We start from the raw sequence: 27,126 nt of genomic DNA, 5'->3' as shown, positions 1-27,126 counted from the left end.
AACCGTATAAAGCTTTGTCCTTGACAAATCCCCGGCGTGTATTCTATTACGGCACACAGAAATGACGCCGGCCCTGTAAAGCCCCCAGTAATTCCTGTAACCTGCGGATGCCGTAGTCGCTGCCTGCAAAATGAACAGCTGGCAGACTGTCTGCTTCTATGGCAACAGAGATAGTCATTTGTTGTCGTGGTAACGCTGAGGCTGCGACCAATGCACCACCTGAAGAACGCATCGCATCCGGCGCAAAGCGACAAACACACAAACATTAAAAAAAATCAACTAGATTTAATAAATTTAGCAATAAAGAACCCGATTGTATCCGTGTTTGCTTGCCGAGTCAGTTCTTTCTCTTCATATGTCCTATCATCGATGTCAAAGTCACGGAGCTCGGCGAGGGATGGGTCAAACCTCTGCAGGAGATTGAGCTGGTCAGGGGACAATCCCGCTCCTCTCATACCCGCTCCTCCAATATGCGGCTCCTGTACGAGATCACCAAGACAAGCAATTACTTAATGGGAACCTGTCAAGGTGATCTGGGACAATAAACCACCCACAGGTCCTTATGAGACACTTATCACACCTGTTCCTGGCTTTATTGCGCATGCGCACAAAGTCTGGCTCATGCGCAATGTATATCCTGTATATTGTTTTATGGCAGGGTTATATGGGACACTAAACCCCCCGCCCAAAAGGACCTGTGTGTGGTTTAGTGTCCCAAATCGCTCTGACAGGGTCCCTTCAAACCATATTTGGCGCAGGGTGTAGACCAATCTTGGATTCATTCTGCTAGATTCCACCAGTCCCCGTAAGATAAGCGGATACAGATGTACTTGGCAGTCACTAATATCCACAGACCTGTCAAAAATGTTTGGCCAAGTCAAATGTACACATTAAAGGGGTTATCTGGGACCATGATATTGATTCCTGTGGACTCTCCACTACTTACCAAGCATAGCACCCCACATTGTATAGTGGCCGTTCTTAGTACTGCAGCATAGTGCAGGTGAAGAGAACAAACTTTGTGATATACTTTATATAAAGAAAAGTGCCCCTGTCTTCACTTATTTGCGACTGATCAAATTTGTACAATAGAAGTCTATGGAAAAGCAGGGGGGGCTGGAAAGTTCCTCAAAACAGAGAGACATCTGCACTATAGAGAGACACAGCTAGGTTATCAGAAATTACTATCCAGATTTTTCCTGACAGAAATGACTTGCCTAACTCTGTAGACAGCCTCATATATCTCCCGTCTCCATAGACTTCATTGTACACTGACACTGCTAGAACTGAAATTACTCAGATAAGAACTAAAGATAGGAGTAATAGTTAAACCTTTGTTTAGGGAAGTATATTGTTTGTTACCTTAACCAGTTCTATGAAAAAAATGAATAAAAGTTAACTTACACTTTAAGGACTGGACACATCACCCCATAAGCGCTCTGCCCAATCACAAAGAGGACAGAGACGATGTGTAGCCTTACAGTTCTATCTGCTCTGTCCTGTCCTTGCACTTATCTCGATGACCAGTGCAGGGACAGAATAAGAAGACGAACATCGTTGTTCCGCCTCCTGATATGTTACGGCCTAGTCACGTATGACATTTGAACCCATTCCCTGCTATCCATCCGGGATCCTAATATTAATCCCTTCACTGCCCTAGATGACCAAGGATTCTGACAACAACCCCTTCAATGTCTTAGATCGCCAGGATCCTCATAAGAATCTCTTCACTGCCCTCGATCACTAGTGATCCTAAAAGTAACCACTTTAGGATCCAAGATCACCAGGGATACTGACATTAACTTCTTCGCTACCCTAGACCACCAGGGATACTGACACTAAGCTTTATACTACTCTAGACCACCAGGAGTACTGACACTAAGCTTTATACTACTCTAGACCACCAGGGGTACTGACACTAAGCTTTATACTACTCTAGACCACCAGGGGTACTGACACTAAGCTTTATACTACTCTAGACCACCAGGGGTACTGACACTAAGCTTTATACTACTCTAGACCACCAGGCATACTGACACTAAGCTTTATACTACTCTAGACCACCAGGGGTACTGACACTAAGCTTTATACTACTCTAGACCACCAGTGGTACTGACACTAAGCTTTATACTACTCTAGACCACCAGGCATACTGACACTAAGCTTTATACTACTCTAGACCACCAGGGGTACTGACACTAAGCTTTATACTACTCTAGACCACCAGTGGTACTGACACTAAGCTTTATACTACTCTAGACCACCAGGGGTACTGACACTAAGCTTTATACTACTCTAGACCACCAGGGGTACTGACACTAAGCTTTATACTACTCTAGACCACCAGGGGTACTGACACTAAGCTTTATACTACTCTAGACCACCAGGGGTACTGACACTAAGCTTTATACTACTCTAGACCACCAGGAGTACTGACACTAAGCTTTATACTACTCTAGACCACCAGGGGTACTGACACTAAGCTTTATACTACTCTAGACCACCAGGGGTACTGACACTAAGCTTTATACTACTCTAGACCACCAGGCGTACTGACACTAAGCTTTATACTACTCTAGACCACCAGGGGTACTGACACTAAGCTTTATACTACTCTAGACCACCAGGCATACTGACACTAAGCTTTATACTACTCTAGACCACCAGGGGTACTGACACTAAGCTTTATACTACTCTAGACCACCAGGGGTACTGACACTAAGCTTTATACTACTCTAGACCACCAGGGGTACTGACACTAAGCTTTATACTACTCTAGACCACCAGGGGTACTGACACTAAGCTTTATACTACTATAGACCACCAGGGATACTGACACTAAGCGTTATACTACTCTAGACCACCAGGGATACTGACACTAAGCGTTATACTACTCTAGACCACCAGGGATACTGACACTAAGCTTTATACTACTCTAGACCACCAGGGGTACTGACACTAAGCTTTTTACTACTCTAGACCACCAGGAGTACTGACACTAAGCGTTATACTACTCTAGACCACCAGGGATACTGACACTAAGCGTTATACTACTCTAGACCACCAGGGATACTGACACTAAGCTTTATACTACTCTAGACCACCAGGGGTACTGACACTAAGCTTTATACTACTCTAGACCACCAGGGATACTGACACTAAGCTTTTTACTACTCTAGACCACCAGGGATACTGACACTAAGCTTTATACTACTCTAGACCACCAGGGATACTGACACTAAGCTTTTTACTACTCTAGACCACCAGGGATACTGACACTAAGCTTTATACTACTCTAGACCACCAGGGATACTGACACTAAGCTTTATACTACTCTAGCCCACCAGGGATACTGACACTAAGCGTTATACTACTCTAGACCACCAGGGATACTGACACTAAGCTTTATACTACTCTAGACCACCAGGGGTACTGACACTAAGCTTTATACTACTCTAGACCACCAGGGATACTGACACTAAGCTTTTTACTACTCTAGACCACCAGGGGTACTGACATTTTACTACCCTCGACCACCGTTTGATTCAGGTGACCCTAACCTATCTGTGGGGCTGGGTTAATATGCTGGGGTCTGGGGACAGACTCCCCTTAAATACTTCCATACTTGGCTAGGCAAAGACACTGACACGTACTCCTTGAACCTTGTTCACCAACAGAGTAGACTGAGGATCCCTCAGGGCTAGTTCACGCGGGGCACGGGGCCGCGTATTTTGGTCCTGATTTTGATGCGGGAAGCCGCGTCAGAATAGGACCATAATGTGCCTGCCACGACTGTTGCGGCTTCACGCTCCGGAGTAGGCCCAAATGAACGGGTCTAGACCGGAGGGTGCTGCCGCGAGACGGACACCGGGGCTGACTCAGCCGGGGAACCCGCTTGAAGAAAGGGAAGCTCCCTCACCGAAAAAAGGAAGCTAGCGCTCTACATAGACCTCTATTGTGAGGGGTGGATTCTGAAGTGGATTCGGCGTCAGAATCCGCCCCCTCTTGCCCCGTGTGATCGAGCCCTCATGGTACCCCAACTCTTCCCCCCCCCTTCTCATCTATTCAGGTGGTTTCAGGCAGTTTCCTGTATTCTGAGATATGTAATAATAAATATAATATACTGACTGACGTCATGTTCTGTTACCTGTGCTTGAAGCTGGAGGCAGGGGTATGTCTTTAGGGCCCAGGCCACTTGTTCTTCATTTTCGGCTAAAGTTATAGTACATGTACTGTAAACAAGTGTGCCGCCTGGTTTTAATAAGGACACCGCCTGAAAAGAAAAGCAGGGTTTAAAACAAGATACTGAAAGCCACTTGTACTCTGTATTTCTATAAAATGGTTTGTGCTGGCTCAGTGGTTATTATTGTGGCCTTGCAGTGTTGGGGTCCTGGGTTCGAATCCAGCCAAGGACAACATCTGCAAGGAGTTTATATGTTCTCCCCGTGTTTAATGGGTTTCCTCGCACACTCCAAAGACATATTGATAGGGAATGTAGATTGTGAGTCTTATATGCACAATATCTTGTATACCGTAAGAGAGTTCATTTTTCAATTTTTTTTGTTCTGGTATACCATCAATATAAGGAATGACATTGTCCCCGCACCCTCCTGAATACAAGGGATGTCATCCCCCCCAACTGATACAAGGGACAACATGGCCCCCTCGATACCAGGGATGCCATTATCCCACAATACAAGAGAGGTTATTGTCACTCCAATATCAGCACCCAATATAAGAGATGACCCCGATCCAAGGGATGACAACCCCCATCCCCCATGTAACAAATGACAACGTCCTGGTAAAATCAACTGTCTTCAGAGATTCATGATTCTCAGAAGTCAGATTCCAAAGATACAGAAATACACAGGGATAGCCGGAGGACCGGCCCATCTACCGACGGGAACGAGAAAAAAAATCAGCAAGCCCAAACTGGTATTCCCGAAAGGCTTCACTTGATCGGACCATACAAGCTAAGCCGAGAGTGAGACATCTATACAGACTGACCGTGCTGAGCAGTTTACGTTGCAGAGGCTGGTAAGATGTTAATTCCTTCAATGATAAAGCGCACGCCATGTTAGGCCTCTGTCCCATTCCACTACAGGGGGCATCTAACAGTACACGATCAAAGGACTCCGGTGGGAATGGAGGACCTGTACCTGGAACACAAATAGATCAGGTGTAAGGAACCGGATACAGACTTTCTGATGGCGACTTATTGAATGCACCACTGCCTATAAGGTATAGCTGTCGTATCAGGTCAGTTTTCTGTATAGTCTACCATAGGTGTGTACATGAGGAGTATGACCATTATTTAATTTATATTCTTAAGGTTATAGCAGTTCCTCCTTCTGTATGCTACATCTGGAACTTGCAGTTCTGTCTGAACTGGTGGGTAGACTAACCATAAACCGCACACAGTAAGTAGAGGAGAATCTGCTCTGGAATGGCCTCTCACACAAACAACTCCAAGATCATGCAGGACATATATAGAGAAGTACTGAACTGTACTGATGTGAGTAAAGGACTTTGGCGGCCATTGATCCTGCAGTTGAATAGGAGTTCCTTCTCTACCTGGGTTTCTTCCCTCATCTCCTCCACTTCCCGTACACTCTCCCCAAGGAAAAAAATAAAAACCCAAAAACAAACTAGTTTACCTTGGCCATTGTCACTCTTGTCATGTGTCACAGCCTTAGTGCCATTGTAACAGTATGCCTGGATGTTACTGAGCTTTAACACAAACGCATTTTGCTTTATCTTCTCCACCTTGTTGGCTATTTTGTCCATTGCAATGACTTCACCCTAAGGAACAGAACCAGCCAAAATCCATTGTTACAAATCAGTTACTAGATATTTATGTGACCCAAAGGTGGGCTTAAAACCAGAGAATACAATGTTAAGGGATTACCCAAAAGCAAAAATGAAAGAACATAGGATTGATAATTAATTTGAGATTGGAGGGATTCCGACACCTGGCACCCCCACCGATCAGCTCTTCTCAGTGTACATGGCTCTGTACACTGTGTAGTGGTCCAGCCATAATAACTTCATGTAGTCATACGTGGGATTAGTGTGTAATAATTTGGTGTGAGGAAATGGAAAAAAGGTAACACGCTCGCTTTATTATACAGGCTGTAAGAATGGGGGTGTCTACTACAGTATATCATCCTTATTATAGGGAGACTATCACTTCCATCAATGCTATATACTATACTGTACTGGCTCTGGATACAAGGCCAACCGTACCTTTGAAATGTTGATGATCCCCCAAGATGCGTGTAAAAAGCACTGTGGTCGTGATCATCAACCCAGCGTCATCACTAGACACACCCATCCAATTTTCCAGTTCAGCTTCTGCGGGAGTGGAAGATCCACATCACCCAGTCTGACGTCAGTGAGTCTCACCAAAATCCTGTGCATGCGCAGTACACTTCTGTAGTCCAGGCGTATTGCACACGTGCTGCCTCCAAATGCCAAGAAGAGAAGAGGGCGGGGCTTGCAGGCGGTGCATGTGCAGTACACTCAGACACGCCCTGGACTACAGAAGTGTACTGTGCATGGGAAGGATTTCAGCGGCGCTCACTGACATCAGGCTGAATGATGGGGATCTTCCACTGCCCAAAGGGATAACCAAGAAGATTGGATGAGCTTGTTTAGTAATGATGTGGCTGTGCTCGGGGATCAAAGACCACACATATGTCCCCGTTTACTATATATGCATATATATATATATATATATATATATATATATATATATATATATATACATACACACTGTATATATATATATATATATATATATATACTCGAGGAAAGCCGAATTTTTGAGCACAGTTTTTGTGCTGAAAAAGCCCCCCTCGGCTTATACTCGAGTAATTTTTTTTTTTTTTTTTTTTGGGGGGGGTCATCTCATATTCGGGTTGGCTTATACTTCAGTATATACGGTGTGTGTGTATATATATATATATATATATATATATATATATATATATATATATATATATATTATTAGTAATAATAATAATAATATAATAATAATAATAATAATAATAATAATATAAAAATAATAAGAAAAAAAAAGCCTTATGTGTCACCATAAAATTTATTTGAATCGCCCAAATAAATAAAAATATATCTTATTGCCCTCAAAACCGAATGCACAAAAAACTCCAAAACTGTGTCCGGTCCTGAAGTGGTTAAAGGAAGTCTTACGGGTATAGAAGTAGCATTTTTAGAAATCATAGCACAGACACCGAATACCGTTCACTTAACTCATTACAGGCCTGGCGGAGGAAACAATATGGATGAAATTAATACCGCCAAACAATACCTCCATGCTGTGCTCTCCAGTACGTGGTAATTGCTGCTTTCCATAAGGTTATAATTGCCACAAATAATGGCCGCTAATTACTTAGTGCACAGCTTTACCAATCCACAGCGGTTAAAAGACACAGAAGCCCCTTCAGCGGCAGCAATTGTGACCGGCTGGACCAGTAAGAACCACCAAGAAATGCAAGTAAAGCCATTACATGAACCACAGGAATAGTAAGTGAAACCACAACATGCCGCAAAACTGCAATGTGTGGACACAGCTTTCCTGCTTGGAAAACCCCTTTAAAGGGGTTGTCCCATCACAGGGATCCTATCTATACTGCTAGTTTATGTGGATTTAAGACTTTTCCTAAATGCATTGCTTTATCAAAACTGTTTTGTTTGGCCGCTATCTTAATTTATTCACTTCATTATTTACACTCCGTTTCTATGGCCCTTGGGATTATCTGCTCATTTGTCAAGTGATGTAGCTGCCTGCTCTCAGGGGGAGGGGGAGGGGCAGCTCTGAGCTGTTTGTGTCTGATAAGTAGCAGAGCTTCTCAGATAGGGGAGGTGAGAGCTCTGGGATTTCTGAGCTCTTATCAGTCGGTTCAATTGAATTTGGCTGATAAGGGCTGAGATAGGGAGTCCATTACCTCTGTATGTAATGCAAGCTGACTCAAATCCAGCTCTGCTACATCAGCTTCACACTGTGATAATTCATTTACAACCAATCCTGTGCAAGTGAAACCCCGCCCACCAATGTGCCAAGAAAAGCAGGAAGTGAAGAGAGCACAACAGCCTGCAGGTTAGTGAACAAGCGTCATGGGAATACCCCTTTAAATACCTGATCGGTGGGGAGCCATAAAGGTGGCCCCCCAGGACAATTCAGATGTGCAGCACCCATCCTACACACAATACAGGGCTGGCAGCAGAGAGCTCTGTCCCCTGTGTAGCGGCCAGGCACCGTCACTGCAGCACAGCTCCCACTGATTTCAATGAGTATTGAGACGCAGTGATGGCGCCCACGCTCCTATACAGAGCTTTCTGCTATATGCGGGCCGTATCACCACTTCCAGGACTCCTGGTCCAAAGGGCGAAGGTTGCACTAAATATTGATGGGACTTACATTTCTCTTTTCTTCATTCATGTCATTCTGTTAACGGGCAAAAAATAAACCGTTGACCCTTTGATTTCTGGAAACATACTGATATTGCAGCATTTGTCCACACCTGCCTAAAACTTTTGCACAGTAGCGTACAAACGTGGAAGCAAATATCCAATACATTAATAATGCCTTCTCCATCAGGCCCCCCTTCATTCCTACAGTAACTGTGATAAGTCCATTCCATCTATATACTTGGACATAACTTACCTGGCCATCCATGAGAGTGGCAATGTGAGTGGTCTTTCCTCCAGGAGCCGCGCACATATCCAGCACCCGTTCACCAGGTTGAGGATTTAAAACATGGCTGGTGACGGCTGATGGTAAATTCTATAAAAAAAAATGTAAGAAAAAAAAATTCAATGTAATATAGGAAATCATAGTCAGGGAGGAGGGGGAGCAGCTGCGATGTAGGGGGAGATATCCGATTGCGGAACAAAGCCCTAGCATCACAGCGGGGGGTGATCCATGGGGGGTCTGCACATCCGTGGGCTCCTTTTCAGGTTCTACAATTTTCCAATACACCTTCTGTATCAATTTGTGTGATTTTTATCCACTGGATGTAACCAGAATGAATAACAGCAAGCAGAGATCTAGAAAACCGCAAGGAATTGATACAGAAAGTCTATTCCAAACTTTTCATTCTACAGACAATAAGATTTATTTGCTGAAACTGGACAACCCCTTTAAGGAGCCGCCTGTATGAAGACTGCCATACGTGTCCCAGAGGCTGAACATACTGTGGCTTATAGGTCTAGCACTATATTACAGGGCGTGGATCTAGGCATTACCTGCAAGAATATGTATCCAGGGAGGACATTATCGAAAGACGGACTTAAGTAGGCGGGTTCTGTCATTCTGATGCCTTTGCCCCTATAAAACAACAACGGAGGTCACTTGGGTTACAGATGTCCTAGAAGTGTATTGACCACTACATTTCCCATCTGCTATTACTACATTTCTTCATTCATTCTCTAATATGGATATTACAACCTGTTCCTAATCTCAGCCATTTCCCTCCCAGTGTTATATACTAAATGCCTCTCCAAACACGGGGAGAACATACAGCAGATGTTGTTCCTGGCGGGATTCTAACGCAGGACTCCATCGCTGCAAGGCTGCAGTGCTAACCACTGAGCCACCGTGTTGCCCATAAGTGTCATGTTATTGACCAATCACAAGAGAGAGGACCGGATGCCATATTGGAGCCCTGGACATGTCAGTATCAGAGCTAACAATGGTGGAACTGAGAGTTAATACATGAGAAATCTTACCATTGGAAAACGCAACTCATCCCTCAAAAAAACAAGCCCTCATATTGCTTTGTTAACAGAAAAATAAAATAGTGATGGCTCCCGAATTGCAAGTAAGACAAAAAATAAAGCTAAAATAGGCCAAGGGGGGTTGTGCGGCTTTGTTCTTCTTAAGAAGTGACATCATGTCTATGGGTGACACGGCCATGCAGACCAGTCTCACTCCTTGTAGTGGGATGGAGATCAGGCATGGCCAGCGGACAGGTCACTTTCTAAGAAGAAAGCAGAAGTGTTTTCGAAGTCGTGTACAACCCCTTTAAGGGGTTAAGGAGAAAGGATGACAATTACAAGTCTGATAACATGTTACACGTCACCCTGAGAAAATACATACACAGCACTGACAAGGCCTGACTAGGCAAACACTATGTTTGCTGAGTAATATTTACATATGTCTCAGGGATTATACTGCTTAATGTACAACAGGTCATGGAAAACTGGAAGGCAATGTACACGCGAGGCCGGGGTCACGTCATGTTTTACTTTACAGCTCATGTATCCTTCCAAAAGCCTAGGCAAGCCTAATACGCAACACTTTGCGTTAAAAAAAAGGGCCAATTTTTTTTTTTTTTTTATTGGAAGCTAAACCAAGTAACAAGTGGTATAAAGTCAGACTGGACAGTCTAACAGTACACCGGATTATAAAACAGCATTAGGTACCCTATAAACCTGTGTAACAGTTATGGGAAGAATCTGCAAATCTGTCTTCCATGATGTAAATAGGAAGACAGTGCCTCAGTGGGCTGATGTAAGACAGATTTGCATATTCTTCCCATGATCCCTCACAGTGGAGCGCATATGGCTTAATAAGACTCCCCACACCTACATGGTGGTCTCTCCCTATGCAGTGACGATATCCCCTTAACCCTGTCTAGAAGCCTCTCACCTCTACCAAGTCAGTCTTCTCTACGCCAGGCTGAAGAGATCCAAATAGATCTAAACAGCTGTCCTCGGCCACATCATTGCAGCAAAGGCCTCTGGGAAGGTCGTGCATGATGTTAAAGGGAGCGCCCCATAGTGGGCTGCATGATAGAGGCACTGTCTTCCTATTTACATTATGGAAGACAGATCTGCATATTCTTCCCATGATCCCTCACAGTGGAGCGCATATGGCTTAATAAGACTCCACACACCTACATGGTGGTCTCTCCCTAAAGAGTGACAATATCCCCTTAACCCTGTGTAACAGTTAGGCAGTATTAGTTTATCTGCCCCCTAGTGTCGGATTCTGGGAACTTACCCAGTCTAATGACTTACTTTATTGGGCTGCTGGAACAGAAGATTTCTGAGCGACTCAGTTCTGAAATTCCGTTCCCAATGAAAACTTTGGTTCCGTCAAATTCTGTGGCGCCCCGCTTACATTGTCCCTCGATGTCAGAGTAAACAGATACCTTATCGCCTGCCTTCATCCCTGCAGCGACCCCGGAAATATAAAAGAAATTGGTAGAATTAAAAGGTACAACAAACACTGAAAATGCACAAAAATAAAAACATCCCAACCTTTCCTTTCTTATTCTCATTTCATTTGATGATAATTTGTACAGAACGATAAAAACTGAAAAATCTAAAATAAATCTGCTCAGAGTCCTAGGATATCAGCCATGTCCCCATTCCTCCACCTCAATGTCCTGTATCTGGTTGTAAGACAACTGGCTGCAGCAGGAACCTTAGATATATTAATAGGACAAAAAGATTATTAAGACACGCCTCCTTGGCTATCCCTTTAAGACAATGGGCTTAGTGCCAGACTGTTGGCAGGATATCCTATACCGATTACTAACAGGCAGTAATAGACTGTTTATGGACAAAAATATCACCAGCGACAATCGAAAAATATCGTGAACTCAGAAAACTGATGTGATTTTATCACGTTGGTTATTTCAGTTCCGTTATTACAATATTTGCGAGGTTCTACCTGCAATTCAGTTTCATTCAGACCGAACATGTCCAAATCAGAACTGCTATTATACTGATTATAAGTGGAGGCCCAGGAGAGGTAAGTAACCATAAACAGTGCTACTTACCTCCATGGGCTCCGGTGTGTCTCCCAGTCCTCTTCAGGCCTCCTGATTGGGCCTCAGCAGTCACATGTTATTGTGATACATAGACTCAAGCGTCATACCACCGGGTGAAGAGACCCCAGAGTAAAATAATAGCAGTTCCAGTTTGGATGTGTTTGGTCCAAACAAAACCGCCAGGCGAATCTCGTGAGGTTTGCGTAGCACACACTCACCCTTATTATATGGGCCTTTAAAAAGGGGCGGGCTCTAAATAGTGGTCGCTTGATCATAATTGAGATAACATGCCTAATTACTCATGATATATATATATATTTTTTAATGTAGATTATGAGCCCCATATAGGGATCACAATGTACATTTTTTTTCCTATCAGTATGTCTTTGTAGAATGAGAGGAAATCCACACAAACAGAAGGAGAACATACAAACTCCTTGCTGATGTTGTCCTTGACAGGATTAGAACTCAGGACTCCAGCGCTGCAAGGCTGCAGTGCTAACCACTGAGCCACCGTGTTGCTCGGCTCATGATTTTTATTTAGGTCATAATCTCCCAACCCTATTAGATACCATCTCTCACATTTTGAGGCAGATAGGATCCCAGCAGAGTAGACATGGGCTCCTCGGAGGACGGCACTTCCACACTGCGCGCCAACTATCACTTGTATGGGATGTTGCTTCAGTTCTCTCCTATAGGGAACAGCAAAAAGAAGGATTAAGGAGAACACTTGGAAATTACTCTGAAATTATGTATCGTGAAAATCGAAAAACTAGACACCATTCGAGGAGTGCGCATGGGGACCCCCAGAACAGAACACTGAACACATTGAGAAGCAGTGAGCAATGAAAGCACACGGACCCCATAGCCTATAATGAGGTCCGTGTGCTTTCCGTGCAGGTCTGCACGAATCATGCGGAGAGGAAAGTAGTTCATGCATTACATTTCTCTCCGCATGATTCGTCAGCTTCTCCATTGTTTGAGTCCCTGACGAACCCGACCAATGGAGAGGAGATGCTAAAGTGAACCTAGCATAATATATAATAACAGACTGAACGGTATACACATCGGAGTGCACAGACACATAAAACATCTTACTGACCTCGGCCCGACCACTGGGATTAATAAGAGGTCGCTGAGTTGAGGATGTTGATATATGGGGATGTCAACGCTGGGGAATTGCTGGAGAGTAAAATCACAAATATCAATAGAGAACCAGATTAGAAAATAAAATTGATAAATTTCAATATTTGGTTTTAAGAAATAAATGTGAAAAATTGAAGATGTGTTCTCTGGAAAAACTAAAGTATACAACAACTTATTAGAAATTAATCGTACAAGTGACTATAAGAAACTCTGTAAGATAACTTATTAAGGAGATTGGCTTCCTTCTCCACTTATTAAGATGTTCTCCTCCTCCTTATCTTCAATGAGTCGGCTTCAGACTATTCCTGCCTATGGCCATGAGATGGCTTGTTTATATTACATTCATCTCTGTATTCAGTCACACATATAGAGCTCTATGGAGAAGGAAGGAGTGGAGTAAATTCCTTCAGCTGTTTGGTTAATTGATTTATTTCTTCATTCTGTGCACTGGTAGCCTCTTATCTACAACCCAATAGTGTTAAAATCAAAACAAAACAAAGAATGTCAGAGTGTAGGAGTAGCATTTTTTTGAGTGTCTTTCTTATCTCCCACCTCCCCTCTTCATAGGCTAATATGGAGATAGAAACTGCCTGCAGTTTCTTATTTTAACCTGTATTGTTCATTTGTGAACACTTGTTTGTAACTGAAGGTAGGGCTTTAAAGGGGCTCTATCAGCAAAATCATGCTGCTAGAGCCCCACATATGCGTGCATAGCCTTTAAAAAGGCTATTCAGGCACTGTAAAAGTTAAATTAAACTACCCCCCCGTTTTAAAATAATAACTTAAAAAAGAATGTTCCCTACTTACGGAACGTGCACGCTGGGCGGGCATTCCGGGTGTGTCTTCATCTTCTTCCCCGCCTCTTCTTCCTCTGACGTCTTCAGGTCCCGTCCTCCTCCGGCGCTTGCTCGCGGACGCTGATACAAAAAACAAAACCCGGGCGCATGCGCAGTAGTCGTAGTAGAGGCCGCGTGCTACTGCGCATGCGCCCGGGCTATTTTTTTTTTATCAGTGTCCGCGAGCAAGCGCCGGAGAAGGACGGGACCCGAAGACGTCAGAGGAAGAAGAGGCGGGGAAGAAGAAGACGACGCACCCTGAATGCCCGCCCAGGGTGCACGTTCCGTAAGTAGAGAACATTCTTTTTTAAGTTATTATTTTAAAACGGGGGGGGGGGGGGGGGGGGGGTAGTTTAATTTAACTTTTACGGTGCCTGAATAGCCTTTTTAAAGGCTATGCACGCATATGTGGGGCTCTAGCAGCATGATTTTGCTGATAGAGCCCCTTTAAGTCACCCAGTGGTATGTTCACACTGGGGGTGGTGGATACGTCACATCATTGAATGAGAATCCTGAAGAGACATGGACAGATGGTGGAGGTATACCACTCTAAGGCCTAGTTCACACGGGGATGCAATAGTGGATTTTGGTCCTGATTTTGATGCGGGAAGCCGCGTCAAAATCGGGACCGAAATACGACTGCCACGACTGGGCAGACAGAGTAGCCCCACGGACACTGCAGCTCAATGTGCCATGGAATCTGCCTGAAGAAAGGGCAGCTCGCTTCTTTTTTCCGAAACAGTGCAAGCGGTCTCCATAGACCACCATTGTGAGGGGGCGGATTATGACGTGGATTCCGAGGCCAAAATCCGCCTCCTCTGCCCCTGTGTGAACGAGCCCTAAGGTAGATAAACTTGATGTAGCAGAGTTGCAAGATGTAGCCACATGGATGACATTGGGTATAGCAGCGTAGGTCATGCAGTACGGAGTATGATCGTGCAATGTGGCACAATTGAATGTGCGGTATAGCAAAAGGAACAACTGATATAACGGAAGAGGCACTGCTTGATATAGCAGAGCTGAGTCAGTGTTGTATTAGGTTAGGTTTGGACCAGTGTTGTAACAGAGTTGAAACAATGGAGGAGTAGAATTGAGAAAGTAGTGTGTTAGGTTTGGGTCAGCGGTGTAGTAGGGTTTATCCACTGGTATAGTAGAGTTGGGGCTCAAGGAGTAGAAGAGATGTATACATACAGTATATGATGGTGGGAGATGTCACTAGTGAGTGGCGGATGTTCAGCGCTCCTAGTGTAGTGGTCTAGGAGGAGAGATGACAGCAGGGACTAGGACAGGTGAGTAGCAATGAACAGCTGGACCTCTATGGATACAGCATTTATAGCATGCTATTCCATTAAGACTGCAGTATGGCCCGGCAATAGTTGTCTTGTAGCCGGAGTAAACCAGACGCATGGCCCGGCATGGCGGCTGACTTCAGATACTAGATGGATTCATTGGAGCAGTCAGGTTTTATTAGTCTGGCTTTCTGAATGTTTAACCCCTATGTGCGACCTAGAAAACAGACAAAAGCTGGTAAATTGAATATAATTCTGTGGGGAACGTGACCGCACAATGCGGCTTATAGCTCCAAAGCAGCTTAATCCTTTGCACTTCCAAGTCATCTCTTAATTGACGCCGGAACGTAAAAGGGCGATGTTATAAAGCCATGTCACTCCGTATAGAGGCGCGGGGGCCTCACAGCGACACATGGAGGGTTTATTATACACCAGGACTGTACGGGCACGACAGGGGCTACTCCAGTTCCCCTAGTAAGCAGTGTGCCCCATTATTCTGGTAGATAAAGCAGAACGCCCATCATCCTTCCCCTATAGTTATCACCGAGTACTCTCCCACCTCCCTAGTATGGGAAGAATAGGCAAATATGTTTCCAAGATGTAAATAGGGAAACACTGCCTCTGTATACTGCCCTCTATGGGAATTCCAATCAGATCGAAACAGCGCTGTCCACAGATGGGATACTGCATCATTGCAGCAAAGGCTTGTGGGAAAGTCGGGCATGATGTTCAAGGGAGCTTCCCATAGAGGGCAGCATGCAAAGGCAGTGTTTTTCTATTTACATCTTGGGAAACATATTTGCATATTTTTCCCATAATCCCCCACAGTGGAGCAAAAATGGCTTGGAAGACTCCACACACCTACAAGGTGGTCTTTCCCTAAGGAGTGACAATATACCCATAGCCTCCCTAGTAGTCATAGCAGGCCATACTCTGTTCTGTGTGGCTATTGGGGTGCAGTCTCCCATTACTGAAAGCAGTGCCCTTCCCTTCCAGCCAGTCACAGTCAATGGCATTATGCCACCAAGAATATTTACCCGCAGGAAAGGATAGCATAGGATATCCAGAGGATACTGGTGACCTGGGTCTAAGCAGAGTTGCAGTACATTGGCATCACCGCTATATGGACCTTCTGCTGCTGGCCCTGTTCCTTGTATGGACATTAATATCAAAAATGGCCACCAGAACAGAACAATCCATTCATTTCTAATCTCTTCTGCCCATTTAAAAGTAAACCCCTCACCTGCGTAATAACACGAAACCCGGCAAAAAGAAAAAGTATATATATACCTAATAAAACATTTTAATAAATGCATTACAGGGCATGTGCACAATGTGGTAGATTTGTGATTATGGGGATAATGTCACTCCTGAAGGAGAGACCATCTATTAGGTGTGTGGAGACTTATACAGCCATAGTCGCTCCACTGTAAGGGATCATGGGAGGAATGTGCAGATCTGTCTCCCAAGATGTAAATAGGGAGACAGTGCCCTCTATAGGAAGCACCCTGAACATCATCCTATAGAGGGCAGCATAACAGAGGCACTGTCTCCCTATTTATATCTTGGGAGACAGATTTGCATATTCCTCCTAAGGTAAATGTGACAGAATTCCATCTTACAAGCAGCACCCTGTGTAATATATTATTCTGCGACCTATTAGTACGGAGCATAGAGAGTTTACAGAAGGGAGAGTAAACTCATCGGGCTCACAGATCCTTCATGCCGCTGTTTTCCTTACAAGTCATGTGATCAGCAGACTAACGCTGGGTTCACACCAGCATTCGGGTCTCCGTTATCAGGTTTCCGTCTTCTGCAGACAGAAGAGGGAAACCTGTCAGACCGGGTCTGGCCATGAGCGCCGGTGAGCGTTTTGTGCTCTCCGTGGAGAAACCGTTTTTTTAAACCGGACACAAAGTACTGCATGTCCGACTCTGTGTCCGGTTAAAAAAAAAACGGTTTTGCCACGGAGAGCACAAAATGCTCACCGGCGCTCAAGGGTGGACACTTTTCAAACCCATTCAAATGAATGAGATTGAAAAATGCCTGCAGGTTTCCGTCTCCTGTCCAGTTTCGTGCAGGAAACAGAAACCTGCAGATGGACTCCCTGGCGCAGATGTGAAGGAGCCCTAAGCTGACAATTCACACAGTGACAGGACGTTTCTGCTCCCTGTGCAAGTCTATGAGAGTCTTACAACGAGACTCACACAGACTTAAATGGGCCTCAAAAAACTAATTTTTATACTGTGACCTATCTGCAAGACAGGTCATCAGTATATAACCACCAGACCCATGATCTGATCTAGCAGCCTCGGGTCCTGGAAGCTTTTGGTGGATGAGCAGACGGCGCTGGAACCACCAGAGTGCAGTGGACAGGGCTGTTGTGCAGCTCCTATTACTTGAAAATTGAATTTGGGTCCAGAAAACCCCTTTAAGATCAGGGCTCCAGGTTGTGGAAACGCTGCAGCAAAAAAACGCTATATTTTTCATTCATTGCAAAGTGGATGGCCAACCCGCTCTGGCCAATCCCGTCCACACATTGCAGAAAAAAAACGCAGCGGAAATCCTGCTCAACGGTTATGTCCGACAAAGCGTCTTCCGACTTCAGCACCCTAGTGTGCCGACAGACTGAGCAGCCCCCGTGCCGGGCACATAGACATGAGATATCTGGCAGTCAGTGAGTTCAGACCTTACGGATCCCAACCCTATGGAAGAGAAGTCTAACCTTGTGGATTTCTTCACTTAGAAGCCTCTTGGCATTTTCTACTGAGGTCAGTCTTGTGTTAACTCGGACGGTGGTGAACGATGGAGGATGCGACAAATGATCCTGCAGACGTACAAACTTTCTCTCTGCTTCTTCTGCGCCCAATGCGACCACAATCTGTAAGACATTGATGTTGACCGATGAAACAACAGCGTAAAACTAAAGCAAATATTATTATTAAATATAGCGCCATTATATACAAAGTGACTGAATATGGGCAGGGATGAAACGGGCACTGACAACAGTCACAAACAGGCACAGGACAGAATAACCTGCACCTTGGGGGTCAGCGCCCGGGTACACATGTATCAAAGTGTAACACTAATGTGTGTACATGCATAGGAGACGTCACCTACCACGTGTCGCTCGACACCTATGTGCCTTTTTTTATATTGATAAAGTCAGCACACCCCCTTAATGCTGTATACCTGGACTGTGCAGATGATGCTCCTGTCCATAACAAGGCGACAGATGAAGGACCATGGGACCCAATATACGTCACTCAGCCCCCTCAATAGCAACACACTGTGCTCTGCAAAGGAGAGCAAGCAAGTGGAGGCGGCTATATGCATTATATATAGAAAGTCACATGATCTCCTTATAGACAGGGGTGCCATTCACACAACCCAAGGTGGACAGGGTGAGGGGGTCGAGAGTGCCACATAGAAAGTGACAGCTCCTATCCATATACACACATCAATCTAAAGTGGTGAACCCCTTAAAACTGAAAGCAGAAGAAATCTTAAAGGGGTATTCTCATCACTGACATCAATGGATAACTGCAGGTCCCAGAGTCAGGACTCAAATCCAGCTCCATAACAGGGATCCGGCAACCTCTTGCCCTGCTTGTGCTATGGCTGTTGTGAGGGTGCCGCACACATAAGGCTCTACGGGGTTTGTGTACACTCAAAAGAAGTGAATGGCCTGGACTGGAAGCATAACTGGGATGTCAGGGAAACCGGTTCTATATAGGGGGTCCCATCTCTATAGGGGGTCCCATCCCATTTCACCAGCAGTATTGTGTCCACATTGGAGAGGTGACCATGTTTGGATGTGGCTTCATTACAGTCTATGGGGGTGTAATGGGACCCCCATAGACTGTAATGAAGCCACATCCAAACATGGCCACCTCTCCAATGTGGACACAAGACTGCTGGTGAAATGGGCTCATGGGACCCGCGTTCTTCTAATACAGGACAGCCCCAGAGGCAGGCATGCCATATATAGCACCCACCCCTGTAATGATGTTGTACAAATACCCACATTACATTCACACCCGCACACCTCATTGTTGTGATACACCGTGCGCAGATAATCCTCCACTTCCTTCTTCAGACGTATCTTCGGGAAGAAAGACATTTTACTCCGGAGATGTAATATAGTTCTGAAAGCTGGCTGGAATGAGATAGAAGGAAGCCATTAGTCAAGGAGCACAAGTTATAACAATGGGAAGATCACTGTAGGACATGTAACCAGATAGTGACAAGACTGAGGGCTGCTTAAAGGGGTCCTCTCATAAAGCCCATCCCTGCTTACATGGAGGTTATAGAATCGGGAACCCTGCCATGAGCCAGAACATAAGCGTTCCTTCTAGCCAACCAGTCTGTCCATATAATCCATTGCAATGAACGGCCACCATGTAATGCTGTATTTATCCTTTAGGGAGCCTTCTCACGGAATAAACATGCGTGTATTTTTGCAAAATACACATGTAAAAATACGCCTGTAAAATGTCATTGAAGTCAATGGGAGTCTTATTTTTACACGTGTATTTTGCAAAAATACATGCATGTTTACTCCATGTGAAGGCTCCCTTAGAGGCCTCTGCGTGGGAAATAAGTGACCAGTTGACGCTTCTCCTCGTGTATGAACATTTATTCAATTTCAGACAAACCAGTATATTGTATAACACGGCTATCGCAGAAGATTATGCTCAGTTTTAATACAACAATTAGAATGTTAGCACAATAAACACATAAATGATAGCCATGGAGCCAGAGCCATAAAAAAAAATGGCCGCAGGCATGTGCAGTCGGCTTTGAGGCCCGATGGCAGAGCTGACTGCACATGCGTAGAAGTTTGACCCCCCCCAGCGCCGGAAGAAGACGCAGAGAGAGGCCATTCCAGAAGAACATGGAGGCGGTGCTGGAGATGTCTATTGCAGCATTGGGATGCCCCCAGTGCTGTTTGAGTGCTGAGGACCGCCCCCAGTGCTGTTTGAGTGCTGAGGACCGCCCCCAGTGCTGTTTGAGTGCTGAGGACCGCCCCCAGTGCTGTTTGAGTGCTGAGGACCGCCCCCAGTGCTGTTTGAGTGCTGAAGACCGCCCCCAGTGCTGTGAGAGAACTCATTTGCATGCCGAGGCAAACTGGGATTTATACCAAACGACAAAAAATGTCATTTTAATGATAGGATCTGTCACGGAGCAAAGGTATACGTCTTCCTCCGGAAGGTCTTTTGAATCAACACGGACGCAAGAGGTCGGGAGACAACAGCAATTTATTGTAATCCACAAAGTTAGTAGCCGGCGGCGGTCACATCAACCGTAATAACAATAAGTCCACAGAAGTCACAATCCAATGATAGCTTTGGTTCCTTGGTCCTGTAACTAAATCCTGGCTCTCTACAGAGCTGTGCACAGGCCGGCTAACTCATACTAACTGCTAGCTACATCTATATACTAAACTGTTACTTCCTATATCTGTGGGTGGGAAGGGCTGTGTCACAGATCCTTCCCCCCTCACCTATACCAAGGAGAGCAGACTCCGTCTCTTTTGAACAATGCACAGTCCAACATCTTCTTGGAGACACTGATCAGATTATCTCCACCCATTGTCCTCACTGGTCCTCACTAGTTAGAGGGATTTGCATACAATGTGCTAACACACTAGACCCGAATCAGCCAACTACACACTGATGTTTACAACAGGTTAGAGAATACATTCCACATGAAATATATATTACACATTGCCTATTGCCGGACTCTAACCATCCCGTGACAACCCCTCCCCCTCTCAAAACATGTGCATGACACAATTGGCCTACACAGGTAAATTGGGGAATGCACATCAGTCTCTATAGCTCATATGTCCTCCTGCCGGGATAACCCATCTGTGTTCTGGTGTTGGTTCCCTCGGCGGTGCTGAATGGTAAAGTTGTAGGGTTGAAGGGCTGGCATCTGTCAGAAAATCCGGTGGATCCATGTTGGCTTCTCCCTGAGCTTGGCTTCGGGTCACTGCTCCCACAAAGTGGCACTGTAGATTTACAACATCGTTGCCTAACAGAACATCGGCCGGCAGCCCGCTCATCACACCAATTGTGCATCGTTTTGGTCCATAACCATAGTCGAGTTCCACGGTAGCTTTAGGAATACGTCTTTGAGTACCCCCTGCCAACTTGATAGAAATGCCAGGGCCCTCCTCTAGGGCCTCGGGTCGCACAACTCGGGGGTCCGCTACCGTTAGGAAAGCTCCCGAGTCCCGGAATCCAACAACTGTTCGGCCATCCAGTAGGACCTCCTGCAAGTGCTTCCTCTGAAGGTTTGCGGGATGTGTGGCGGAAGGCTGAATCCCATAGACCCCTGGAGGTGGAACAGATGGGTCATTCATGGAGTCATCTGGAAATGGGGCCAAACTTTCTGTCCTAGGGGTGGTTCCCAGGTAGTGAATAGGCCGGGATGCCACGGTGGCCCGTGCCCCCATGTTAGCAGGGCAACTAGCTTGCAAATGTCCAGGCCGCCCGCACCCAAAACATCTGCGCTCTAGCATTCTTCCAGTGGGTCGTTGTCTAGGGACAGGGTTGTTCATAGCTGGAGGCCAATGGGCTGGGGCAGGGGTAGAGGGGGAATTGTAATCCTGAGGCCGGACACGAAAGGTGGGTGGCTGGCTGAAGGGTGTCTGGCGGACTGTGGTAGTTTTCCGCTCCTCTGCAAACAACCTCTTCCACTGCGGCTTGATGGTCAGGCCCTCATCTGCAAGAGAAGCAGCTTGCTCAACTGTGGCTGGGTTCCGTTCCAGCACCCACTCACGGATCTCAGCGGGGCACTGGGAAAAGAACTGTTCCTTAAGTATGACTTGGAGGATCTTATCGACTGTGACAGCCTCCTCTCCTTCTAGCCAGCGCTTGCATGCTTGCTTCAACTTGTGGGCGAACATGTGGAAGGAGCTTCCCCCATTGTAAGACAAAGAGCGGAACTGAACTCGGTAGGACTCTGGAGTGACTGCATAATACTTCTGCACCGCTCTTTTAATGGCCTCATAGTCCCGCTGATCACTAGGGTCCATGGCTCTGAGAGCTTCCGCAGCCCCATCTCGTAGGTGCCCCACCAGATACCGGACCCAATCCTTCTCTGGGACTTCCATCAGGCGGCACTGGTGTTCGAAGTCCTGAAAATATCCATCAACATCCCCAGCCGCTTCATCAAAGGTCTTGAAGTGTTTATGGGAGACATATGGTGGTTCTCTCACTGTTGGGCTGGGGGTCGACGTTTGATTATAATTCCTCATAGTTATCTCAGCCATTCGCATTTCATGCGCCATTCTTTCCTTTTCATACGCCATTCTCTGTTCCTCCTTCTCCGTTTCCTGAGCCCTCTGTAACGCTCTACTCCTTTGCTCTGCAGTTGCTTCTAGCCCCAGCACTGCCGATTCCTCCTCATACAAAATAACCCATCTGCTCTTTTGGGTCTGTACCTGCCACTCCTGTATCTCTACTGTCTCCTGGGGGCAGCCCTCCTCATGGTCGCTTTGCAGGGTCATCTCCTCCAGTGCCTCGATCAGTTGATCTTTCGTTCTTCCCTGGTAACTCAGGTTTAGTTCCCGGGCCCTTACTTGTAGACTTGCCATAGTCCAGTTCCTGTATTCTGAGGTTGTGGCTCCATTAATCGCTGGGCTGCTGTAGTCCATCTCGCTGTCCGCTGTTGATCCCACCGCTGCCAACCAGTTGTCACGGAGCAAAGGTATACGTCTTCCTCCGGAAGATCTTTTGAATCAACACGGACGCAAGAGGTCGGGAGACAACAGCAATTTATTGTAATCCACAAAGTTAGTAGCCGGCGGCGGTCACATCAACCGTAATAACAATAAGTCCACAGAAGTCACAATCCAATGATAGCTTTGGTTCCTTGGTCCTGTAACTAAATCCTGGCTCTCTACAGAGCTGTGCACAGGCCGGCTAACTCATACTAACTGCTAGCTACATCTATATACTAAACTGTTACTTCCTCTATCTGTGGGTGGGAAGGGCTGAGTCACAGATCCTTCCCCCCTCACCTATACCAAGGAGAGCAGACTCCCTGTCTCTTTTGAACAATGCACAGTCCAACATCTTCTTGGAGACACTGATCAGATTATCTCCACCCATTGTCCTCACTGGTCCTCACTAGTTAGAGGGATTTGCATACAATGTGCTAACACACTAGACCCGAATCAGCCAACTACACACTGATGTTTACAACAGGTTAGAGAATACATTCCACATGAAATATATATTACACATTGCCTATTGCCGGACTCTAACCATCCCGTGACAGGATCCCTTTAAGAAATGAGTATATTGCAGGGGCAACACTATGCAAGGGAAAAAGTCAAGTATCTCCAGGGGTCCCAGAGGTCAGACCCCTCCTCCCCATTACAGCTTCTATTATTATTATTATTATTGTTTATTTATATAGCACCATTAATTCCATGGTGCTTTACATTTGGGGGTTACATACAATTCACAAAATATACAGGTACATATCATACTAACAGTGAACGGCTGGCACAGTGGGGTAGAGGGCCCTGCCCTCGAGGGCTTACAATCTATGTGGGAAAGGGGGTAGAGACAGAAGGAGAGGGGGAGACTGTACAGATGGCAGTGCGGTGATAGTGTTATTGGAGGTTGTAGGCCTTCCTGAATAGAGGAGTCTTCAGGGCCTTCTTGAAGCCTGTGATTGTGGGGGTCAGTCTTGTGTGTCTTGGTAAGGAGTTCCAGAGTATGGGGGATGCACGGGAGAAGTCTTGGAGATGGTTGTGTGAGGAGCGGATGAGGGCAGAGCGGAGTAGGAGGTCGTTGGAGGATCTGAGGTTACGTGTGGGCAGGTAGCGGGAGATTAGGTCAGAGATGTATGGAGGGAACAGGTTGTGGATGGCTTTGTATGTTAGCGTTAGTAGCTTGAACTCAATTTGCTGGGCTATAGGTAGCCAGTGGAGGGACTGGCAGAGGGGAGCAGCTGATGAGGATCGGGGTGTGAGGTGGATTAAGCGAGCAGCACAGTTTAAGGTGGACTGGAGAGGGGCGAGGGTGTTTGCTGGGAGTCCATGGAGAAGGGTGTTGCAGTAGTCTAAGCGGGAGATTATGAGGGCATGGACGAGCATCTTGGTAGTTTCTGGGGTGAGGAAGGAGCGGATTCAGTGGATGTTCTTGAGCTGGAGGCGACAAGAAGTGTTGAGGGTTTGAATATGTGGTTTGAAGGATAAGTCGGAGTCCAGGGTTACCCCAAGGCATCGGGCCTGTGGGACAGGGGTAAGTGGGGTTCCATTAACTTTGATAGATGGGTCAGGTGGAGGGGCCATACAGGATGGGCTGAAGATGATAAACTCTGTTTTCTCCATGTTGAGTTTGAGAAAGCGGGAGGAGAGGAAGGAGGCTACAGCTGCTAAACAATCTGGAATTCTGGCCAGCAGGGAGGTAATGTCCGGTCCAGAGATGTATATTTGGGTGTCATCGGCATAGCAGTGGTACTGAAAGCCATGAGATTCTATGAGTTGGCCCAGGCCAAGGGTGTAGATGGAGAACAGGAGGGGTCCTAGGACGGAGCCTTGGGGGACACCTATGGAGAGGGCGAGGTGAGGAGGTGGTGTGCGAGTGGGAGACGCTGAATGTGCGGTCGGTGAGATATGAGGAGATCCAGGAATGGGCCAGGTCTGAAATACCAAAGGATGAGAGAATTTCTAACAGGAGGGAGTGGTCAACTGTGTCAAAGGCAGAGGAGAGGTCGAGGAGGAGGAGGACAGAGTAATGGCGCTTGGCTTTGGCGGTTAGCAGGTCATTGGTGACTTTTGTTAGGGCAGTTTCAGTGGAGTGCCGGGTCTGAAGCCTGACTGTAGTCTGTCAAAGTGCAGGTTGGACGAGAGATAGGAGGAGAGTTCGGAGTGGACATGCTGCTCACGAAGTTTTGAGGCGTACGGGAGCAGAGAGATGGGACGATAGTTGGCAGGAGAGGACGGGTCGAGGGACGGTTTCTTAAGTATAGGAGTGACAGTGGCGTGTTTGAAGGCTGAGGGGAAGGATCCATTGGTTAGGGATAGATTGAAGAGATGGATTAGGGCTGGAGTGATAACTTCAGTGAGCTTGGGGATGAGATGTGATTGAATCGGGTCGAGCGCACAGGAGGTGAGGTGGGATTTGGAGATTAGGGAGGAGAGTTTTTCATCAGTGATGGAGGAGAAACAGGTCAGGGATGGGGAGCAGCGAGTAGTTGGGTGAATGGATTGTCGGGGGAGTAGGGTGAGGCTGTCTCTGATGGTGTCAATTTTAGTTTTAAAGTAAGAGGCGAAGTCGTCAGCTGAGATAAGTGATGTCGGAGGGGGGGCGGGAGGACGGAGGAGGGAGTTGAAGGTGGAGAATAGTTGTTTGGGGTTGCGAGAGAGTGCGGATATGAGTGTGGTGAAGTAGACCTGCTTGGCGGCGGTGAGTGCGTTCTTAAATGTGAGAACTGCCTCTTTGTACCTGAGGAAGTCCTCCTGGGAGTGGCTTTTTTTCCAGAGGCGCTCTGCAACCCGCGAGGCACGTCTCAGTTTTTTAGTCTGGTCAGTGTGCCAGGGTTGTCTATTGGTTGGTCGGGCTCTGGAGTTTGTGTAGGGGGCTACAGAATCAAGGGCTGAGGTAATGGTGGTATTATAGAAGGCAGCAGCGGCATCTGTGTCCTGGATTGAGGATATGTCAGCGAGTGGTAGGAGAGAGTCTGAGAGGGTGCAGGTGTCAAGGCGGTTGAGGTTCCTGCGGGGGCGTGGTGGTTTAGAGAGTGGGGGGTCCGTTGGAGAAGAGAGGGCAGAGAACGTGGATGGAGAGTTAGAGAGGTTGCATATGGAGCAGAGGCGGGTGAATATTAGGTCTAGTGTGCCTCCCTTTGTGTGGGTGGCAGAAGAGGACCAGAGGGAGAGACCAAAGGAGGTGCTGAGGGACAAGAGACTGGAGGCGGAAGGGTGGTCTGTGTTAATGGGGATGTTGAAATCCCCCATGATGATGGTGGGGGTGTCTGTAGATAGGAAGTGTGTGAGCCAGGTGGTGAAGTGGTCGATAAAGGCAGCGGTAGGTCCTGGCGGTTGGTATATGACGGCCAGTTGGAGGTTGGCGGGTGAGTAGATACGAACAGAATGGACTTCAAAGGAGGGGGGGCTAAGGGCAGGTAGCGCCTGGATAGGGACAAATGAACACTTATCTGACAGGAGGACGCCTACGCCTCCGCCAGGTTTGTTGTTGGGGCGGGGAGTATGTGAGAATTGCAGACCTCCATAGGCGAGTGCAGCGGGGGAGGCTGTGTCTGAGGGGGTCAGCCATGTTTCAGTGAGACCAAGAAATGTAAAATCATTGAGAATGAAAAGGTCGTGGATGTAGGTAAGTTTATTACATACGGAGCGGGCATTCCACAGTGCATCGGGAAGGGCAGGGGGAGGGGTAGGAGTGAGATTGGTTTGAGATTTCGGGGGTTCCGTGCTCTAGCGCCAGTTGTGGGGAAATGGCTGACAGTGGAGATTTGCTGTGGAGGTCCAGGGTTAGGAGATATGTCACCAGAGGTAAGGAGGAGCAGGGAGAGGGACAGCAGGTGTAGGTAGGAGAGGCTGTGGGGGGCTTCTACAATGTAGTAGCTGTAATGGAGAACCTATTGGTTGCCCCCTAGCCTACCAGGGCAATAACTGATAGCTCTGATATGCCAGCACTACCCTGGAGACTGGGAATAGCAGCAGTCCCAGCCTGGTATGTCAGATTATATATAACAGCCTGCTTGAAGAGAGGCAGCCACAGGAGTGAGTGACACCTAGAACCATCTGGGTCTGCAGTCATCCTTCCAACTCCACACTATAGCGATTACCTGAGTACAGAAGCCGGGATGGGCCAAACCCCAGTGTCAGACCCTTCTCCTGCGTCCTGCAGTCCTCAGCTGGCTGTATAAAGCACACGTGCCTATTAGTGTAAAAGAAGTGTCTTCATTGCAAGAAACATGATAATAATGCGGTGGCGGCCATGTTTGTGAAGACCAATATTGCTTGCACAGTCATAGGGGGAATGTTGCAGCCAGAAGAGAGTAGCG

General features: G+C 46.5%; 1 protein-coding gene across 1 annotated transcript; it reads right to left on the bottom strand.

Moving 5' to 3' along the window:
* Positions 1 to 265: 265 nt before the first annotated feature.
* On the bottom strand, positions 266 to 27,115 carry NSUN6 (NOP2/Sun RNA methyltransferase 6). The gene is made up of 12 exons (XM_075269867.1): positions 26,908 to 27,115; positions 19,121 to 19,231; positions 17,798 to 17,953; positions 12,904 to 12,983; positions 12,384 to 12,493; positions 11,044 to 11,197; positions 9,268 to 9,349; positions 8,687 to 8,806; positions 5,658 to 5,802; positions 5,008 to 5,159; positions 4,148 to 4,273; positions 266 to 479 (listed from the first exon to the last, which is right to left on the bottom strand). The coding sequence occupies exons 2-12, from the start codon at positions 19,193 to 19,195 to the stop codon at positions 276 to 278; spliced, it is 1,404 nt and encodes a 467-aa protein (XP_075125968.1). The 5' UTR covers positions 19,196 to 19,231; positions 26,908 to 27,115; the 3' UTR covers positions 266 to 275.
* Between the last annotated feature and the right edge of the window lie 11 nt (positions 27,116 to 27,126).

This window comes from Leptodactylus fuscus, chromosome 4, assembly GCF_031893055.1.
Source record: "Leptodactylus fuscus isolate aLepFus1 chromosome 4, aLepFus1.hap2, whole genome shotgun sequence".
NCBI lineage: Eukaryota > Metazoa > Chordata > Amphibia > Anura > Leptodactylidae > Leptodactylus > Leptodactylus fuscus.
The sequence above is the reverse complement of the archived record's forward strand: the minus strand, read 5'-3'. Positions and strand labels throughout refer to the sequence as shown.

What these genes read in the sequence shown, in the direction of transcription:
- NSUN6 (XM_075269867.1), bottom strand. Translation starts at nt 19,195, where the DNA reads ATGTCTTTCTTCCCGAAGATACGTCTGAAGAAGGAAGTGGAGGATTAT. An exon ending in CGGTGTATCACAACAATGAG is followed by an intron (nt 17,954 to 19,120) that starts GTGTGCGGGTGT and finishes AATGTCTTACAG; the next exon opens with ATTGTGGTCGCATTGGGCGC. An exon ending in CCACTCTCATGGATGGCCAG is followed by an intron (nt 5,803 to 8,686) that starts GTAAGTTATGTC and finishes TCTGTTCCTTAG; the next exon opens with GGTGAAGTCATTGCAATGGA.